Below are 7,500 nucleotides of genomic sequence, written 5' to 3'. Positions count from 1 at the left end.
TTGGCTGAAGGGCAGGTGGGTGGTTGGCTGAAGGGCAGGTGGGTGGTTGGCTGAAGGGCAGGTGGGTGGTTGGCTGAAGGGCAGGTGGGTGGTTGGCTGAAGGGAGGGTGGTTGGCTGGTTGGCTGAAGGGAGGGTGGTTGGCTGGTTGGCTGAAGGGCAGGTGGGTGGTTGGCTGAAGGGCAGGTGGGTGGTTGGCTGAAGGGAGGGTGGTTGGCTGAAGGGCGGGTTGAATAAATAGAAGCAATCCCTTGATTGTGCAATTTAGGCTACATGGAGGTTGATATATATTATGTCAGGCTATCTGACATTAGCACAGTATAGCCTGTTATCACTAGGGGTACCAGTGTAGCCTGTTATCGCTAGAGTTACCAGTGTAGCCTGTTATCGCTAGAGTTACCAGTATAGCCTGTTATCACTCGGGATAGTAGTGTAGCCTGTTATCACTCGGGATAGTAGTGTAGCCTGTTATCGCTCGAGTTACCAGTGTAGCCTGTTATCGCTCGAGTTACCAGTGTAGCCTGTCATCGCTAGAGTTACCAGTGTAGCCTGTTATCACTAGGGTTACCAGTGTAGCCTGTTATCACTAGGGTTACCAGTGTAGCCTGTTATCACTAGGGTTACCAGTGTAGCCTGTTATCGCTCGAGTTACCAGTGTAGCCTGTCATCGCTCGAGTTACCAGTGTAGCCTGTCATCGCTAGAGTTACCAGTGTAGCCTGTTATCACTCGAGTTACTAGTGTAGCCTGTTATCGCCTGGACAATTTATAGAATGACAAAAATAAAGAATTACAGGGGGCAGTTTTAAAAAACGTAATAATAAATATATAACCAACGTTCTGTAGTTACACTAGTCCCCTGTGAATAGGGCTTTATCCTTAATAATAAATATATAACCAACGTTCTATAGTAACACTAGTCCCCTGTGAATAGGGCTTTATCCTTAATAATAAATATATAACCAACGTTCTGTAGTAACACTAGTCCCCTGTGAATAGGGCTTCATCCTTAATAATAAATATATAACCAACGTTCTGTAGTTACACTAGTCCCCTGTGAATAGGGCTTTATCCTTAATAATAAATATATAACCAACGTTCTGTAGTAACACTAGTCCCCTGTGAATAGGGCTTCATCCTTAATAATAAATATATAACCAACGTTCTGTAGTTACACTAGTCCCGTGTGAATAGGGCTTTATCCTTAATAATAAATATATAACCAACGTTCTGTAGTTACACTAGTCCCGTGTGAATAGGGCTTTATCCTTAATAATAAATATATAACCAATGTTCTGTAGTTACACTAGTCCCCTGTGAATAGGGCTTTATCCTTAATAATAAATATATAACCAACGTTCTGTAGTTACACTAGTCCCCTGTGAATAGGGCTTTATCCTTAATAATAAATATATAACCAACGTTCTGTAGTTACACTAGTCCCCTGTGAATAGGGCTTTATCCTTAATAATAAATAACCAACATTCTGTAGTTACAAGCCATTTTGCCACAACTTTGGAAGTATGCTTGGGGTCATTGTCCATTTGGAAGACCCATTTGCGACCAAGCTTTAACTTCCTGACTGATGTCTTGAGATGTTGCTTCAATATATCCACATAATTTTCATGAAGCCATCTATTTTGTGAAGTGCACCAGTCCCTCCTGCAGCAAAGCACCCCCACAACATGATGCTTCCACCCCCGTGCTTCACAGTTGGCACGGTGTTCTCCCCCTTTTTCCTTCAAACATAACGATTATGGCCAAACAGTACTATTTTTGTTTCATCAGACCAGAGGACATTTCTCCAAAAAGTACAATCTTTGTCCCCATGTGCAGTTGCAAACCGTAGTCTGGCTTTTTTATGGCGGTTTTGGAGCAGTAGCTTTTTCCTTGCTGAGCGGCCTTTCAGGTTATGTTGATATAGGACTCGTTCTACTGTGGATATAGATACTTTTGTACCTGTTTCCTCCAGCATCTTCACAAGGTCCTTTGCTGTTGTTCTGGGATTGATTTGCACTTTTCGCACCAAAGTGCGTTCATCTCTAGGAGACAGAACGCATCTCCTTCCTGTGCGGTATGACGGCTGCGTGGTCCATTGGTGTTTATACTTGCGTAGTATACCATTGTTTGTACAGATGGTACCTTCAGGCGTTTGGAAATTGCTCCCAAGGATGAACCAGACTTGTGGAGGTCTACAAATATTTTTCTGAGGTCTTGGTTGATTTTTTAAAAAAATCCCACGATGTCAAGCAAGGAGGTGCTGAGTTTGAAGGTAGGCCTTGAAATACATCCACATGTACACCTCCAATTGACTCAAATGATGTCAATTAGCCTATCAGAAGCTTCTAAAGCCATGACATCATTTTCTGGAATTTTCCAAACTGTTTAAAGGCAGTCAACTTAGTGTATGTAAACTTCTGACCCACTGGAATTGTGATACAGTGAATTTTAAGTGAAATAATCTGTCTGTAAACAATTGTTGGAAAAATGACTTGTGTCATGCACAAAGTAGATGTCCTAACCGACTTGCCAAAACTATAGTTTGTTAAGAAGAAATTTGTGGAGTGGTTGAAACACTTAGGTTGGAGTCATTATAACTAGTTTATGTAAACTTCTGACTTCAACTGTATACCATTCCATTACTATCAATACTATATTGGATTTATTTTTTTTACCTTATTTAACTAGACAAGTCAGTTAAGGACAAATTCTTATTTTCAATGACGGCCTAGGAACAGTGGGCTACCCTGCCGACATGACTATATATCAATCCAATACTATCAATACTATATTGGACATGATTTGTCATGACATTGATCAACTTTGGTTGATGGATTCATTCATTAGTAACCAACTGATTGATTGACTGATTAATTAATTGGCCAATTGACTGACCGATTGACTAATTGATATACCATACTGACCTGCACCACGAGGCTGAAAGATTGATTTATTGATTGATAGATCAATATCTTGCCCCTGGTCACCAGCAGCATGGTACAGCTCACCGGTCTGTACAGCATATGAATCTGTCTGTCTGTCTGTGCGTGTGTCTGTGGCCAATTCTGATATTTTGCCCAATTATTGGCAAGAGCTGATCTGATTGGTCAAACAACGTATTAGGGAAACATATAAATCAGAATTGGGCTGCGTGTGTAAACGCAGCCATAGAGTGATCTTCAGTACAGCCCTCACACTGATGATGACCACATGTTTATGGGAAACATATAAATCAGAATTGTGCTGCGTGTTTATGACCACATGACATGTTTATGACCACATGTTAGAGTTAATTGGTTAGTTTAGGGTTTTACTTCATTGATACATTGATGGATTTGATTTATAGATGAATACAGTGACTGATTTGATTGAATTTGCATATTGATTGATTTGTAGATAGATTATTTGATCGATTGATTTGCTGTCCAGACCTGATCAGCACACCTACCTGGACCATACTGCTGATGACCATAGGCAGCATGTTGAGGGGGAAACGCAGGATGTTGAACAGAGCCAGAGACACAAATGCCTTCTGAGCATCCAGCACGTTCCTCTCATCTATCATCACATACACTGTGAACGTAGACAGCGCCACCTGGGGGATGGGAGGGGAAATGCATGTTAAATATCATAATATCACATAGACAGCACCACCTGGGGGATGGGAGGGGAAATACATGTCAAATATCATAATATCACATAGACAGCACCACCTGGGGGATGGGAGGGGAAATACATGTCAAATATCATAATATCACATAGACAGCACCACCTGGGGGATGGGAGGGGAAATACATGTTATATATCATATAAAAATACATAATATCATAACATACAATGACTGTAGACAGCGACCAACTGGGGATGGGAGGGGAAATGCATGTTATATATCGTATAACAATACCATCACATAAACTGAACGTGCACAGCGCCACCTGGGGGATGGGAGGGGAAATGCATGTTATATATCATAATAACAATATATTATATCACATAAACTGAACGTACACAGCGCCACCTGGGGATGGGAGGGGAAATACATGTTAAATATCATCATCAGATATTGAGGGGAGGGTAGAGACAATCAAAGACAATGTTAAATATTTATGTCAGGGACATAGGTGGATCAAGTGACCATGTAAGAGTGAGTGTGAGCATGCATGTGTGTGTGTGTGTGTCTACGTGTCTCTGTAACTCACCAGAAAGGGAGCACAGACCCAGGTGAAGGTGGATATGGCCCCCAGGTAAGCAGCCTTCTTGAGGACACGGAGCTCGCTCTCTCTGATGGCTGACACCTTGTCTTTGAAGGCCAGCTCCCACGCATACAGCTTCAACACCTTTAGGTTCAGGTTTAGGTTCAGGTTTAGGTTCAGGTTTATTTGAACATCTCGGTACATATTCAGAAACATTGATCAAATTGATCAAATCTGTGTCTGACTGAGCTCGTCCGGCTGTGTCTGTCTGAGCTCGTCCGGCTGTGTCTGTCTGAGCTCGTCCGGCTGTGTCTGTCTGAGCTCGTCCGGCTGTGTCTGTCTGAGCTCGTCCGGCTGTGTCTGTCTGAGCTCGTCCGGCTGTGTCTGACTGAGCTCGTCCGGCTGTGTCTGACTGAGCTCGTCCGGCTGTGTCTGACTGAGCTCGTCCGGCTGTGTCCGACTGAGCTCGTCCGGCTGTGTCTGGACTGGAGCTCGTCCGGCTGTGTCTGACTGAGCTCGTCCGGTCTCTCTGTGTCGGCTGTGTCTCAGCTCGTCCGGCTGTGTCTCTCTGAGCTCGTCCTGTGTCTCTCTGTGTCGGTGTCTCTCAGCTCGTCCGGCTGTGTCTCTCTGAGCTCTGTCTGTCCGGCTGTGTCTCTCTGAGCTCGTCCGGCTGTGTCTGTGTCTGAGCTCGTCCGGCTGTGTCTGACTGAGCTCGTCCGGCTGTGTCTCTCTGAGCTCGTCCGGCTGTGTCTGACTGGCTTAATAAACCCCAAACCCCAGACCCAGCTCATCTGGCACTCCAGCCAGGCTAGAGGAAACGCTGAAAGAACTGGAAGTATTTGACCCCAACCCTGACATGCAGAAACATACATAAAATGTGATACAAATTCAAACAGTATATAAACCTCAGGTCAAAAGACATGTGGTGAGATACCTTGATGCCGTTGAGAACTTCATTCATCAGCTTGATGCGGTTGTCTTTACTCTTCATCTGAGCTACCTGGTGATCACAACACACAACGCTGGCTATTACATCTCTATTACATCTCCGCTACATCTCTATTACATCTCTGCTACATCTCTATTACATCTCTATTACATCTCTGCTACATCTCTATTACATCTCTGCTACATCTCTATTACATCTCTGCTACATCTCTATTACATCTCTGCTACATCTCTATTACATCTCTGCTACATCTCTGCTACATCTCTGCTACATCTCTATTACATCTCTGCTACATATCTATCACATCTCTATTACATCTCCATCACGTCTGCTACATCTCCATTACATCTCCATTACATCGCCGCTACATCTATATTACATCTCTACTACATCTCTATTACATCTCTGCTACAGCTCTATTACATCTCTGCTACATCTCCATTACAACTCCATTACATCGCCGCTACATCTATATTACAACTCCATTACATCACCGCCACAACTCTATTACAACTCCATTACATCGCCGCTACATCTATATTACAACTCCATTACATCGCCGCCACAACTCTATTACAACTCCATTACATCGCCGCTACATCTCTATTACATCTCCATTACATCTCCATTACATCTCTATTACATCTCTATTACATCTCTATTACATCTCTATTACATCTCTGCTACAACTCTATTACATCTCTGCTACAACTCTATTACATCTCTGCTACAACTCTATTACATCTCTGCTACATCTCTATTACATCTCCATTACATCTCTATTACATCTCTATTACATCGTCGCTAAATCTCTATTACATCTCCATTACATCTCTGCTACATCTCTATCACATCTCTGCTACAATTCTATCACATCTCTGCTACATCTCTATTACATCTCTGCTACATCTCTATTACATGTCTGCTACAATTCTATCACATCTCTATTACGTCTCTACTACATCTCCATCGTCTGCTACATCTCCATTACATCGCCGCTACATCTATATTACATCACCGCTACATCTCTACTACATCTCCATTACAACTCCATTACATCTCTATCACATCTCTGCTACAGCTCTATTACATCTCTGCTACAACTCTATTACATCTCTGCTACATCTCTATTACATCTCCATTACATCGCCGCTACATCTCTATTACATCTCCATTACATCTCTGCTACATCTCTATCACATCTCTGCTACAATTCTATCACATCTCTGCTACAATTCTATCACATCTCTGCTACATCTCTATTACATGTCTGCTACATCTCTATTACATCTCTATTACATCTCTGCTACATCTCTGCTACATCTCTGCTACATCTCTATTACATCTCTGCTACATCTCTATTACATCTCTGCTACATCTCCATTACATCGCCATTACAACTCTATTACATCGCCGCTACATCTCCATTACATCGCCGCTACATCTCCATTACATCGCCGCTACATCTCCATTACATCTCCGCTACAACTCCATTACATCTCCATTACATCTCTATTACATCTCTATTACATCTCTGCTACATCGCCACTACATCTCTACTACATCGCCGCTACATCTCTGCTACATCTCTAGCGATACCTGGTATCAGAGAGGTACCTGGTATGTTGTGAATAAGGGGTCAGAGAGGTACCTGGTATGTTGTGAATAAGGAGTCAGAGAGGTACCTGGTATGTTGTGAATAAGGGGTCAGTGAGGTACCTGGTATGTTGTGAATAAGGAGTCAGAGAGGTACCTGGTATGTTGTGAATAAGGGGTCATGTTGTGAATAAGGTCAGACCTGGTATGTTGTGAATAAGGAGTCAGAGAGGTACCTGGTATGTTGTGAATAAGGGGTCCTGGTATGTTGAATAAGGGGTCAGTGAGGTACCTGGTATGTTGTGAATAAGGGGTCAGTGAGGTACCTGGTATGTTGTGAATAAGGGGTCAGTGAGGTACCTGGTATGTTGTGAATAAGGGGTCAGTGAGGTACCTGGTATGTTGTGAATAAGGGGTCAGAGAGGTACCTGGTATGTTGTGAATAAGGGGTCAGAGCGGTACCTGGTATGTTGTGAATAAGGGGTCAGTGAGGTACCTGGTATGATGTGAATAAGGGGTCAGAGAGGTACCTGGTATGTTGTGAATAAGGGGTCAGGGAGGTACCTGGTATGATGTGAATAAGGGGTCAGTGAGGTACCTGGTATGTTGTGAATAAGGGGTCAGTGAGGTACCTGGTATGTTGTGAATAAGGGGTCAGAGAGGTACCTGGTATGTTGTGAATAAGGGGTCAGAGAGGTACCTGGTATGTTGTGAATAAGGGGTCAGTGAGGTACCTGGTATGATGTGAATAAGGGGTCAGTGAGGT

General features: G+C 43.1%; 1 protein-coding gene across 1 annotated transcript in view; it reads right to left on the bottom strand.

Annotated features, from left to right (window-relative positions):
- abcc1 (ATP-binding cassette, sub-family C (CFTR/MRP), member 1) overlaps nucleotides 1–5,189 on the bottom strand; it is a gene marked incomplete at its 5' end in the record, with an annotated part of 45,048 nt that extends 39,859 nt beyond the window's left edge. The window contains 3 exon segments of the mRNA XM_042313614.1: nucleotides 3,445–3,591; nucleotides 4,196–4,333; nucleotides 5,124–5,189. Coding sequence (XP_042169548.1) covers nucleotides 3,445–3,591; nucleotides 4,196–4,333; nucleotides 5,124–5,189 — 351 coding nt within the window.
- Nucleotides 5,190–7,500: the final 2,311 nt, after the last annotated feature.

This window comes from Oncorhynchus tshawytscha, unplaced genomic scaffold, assembly GCF_018296145.1.
Source record: "Oncorhynchus tshawytscha isolate Ot180627B unplaced genomic scaffold, Otsh_v2.0 Un_contig_17244_pilon_pilon, whole genome shotgun sequence".
NCBI classification, from domain to species: domain Eukaryota; kingdom Metazoa; phylum Chordata; class Actinopteri; order Salmoniformes; family Salmonidae; genus Oncorhynchus; species Oncorhynchus tshawytscha.
The sequence above is the reverse complement of the archived record's forward strand: the minus strand, read 5'-3'. Positions and strand labels throughout refer to the sequence as shown.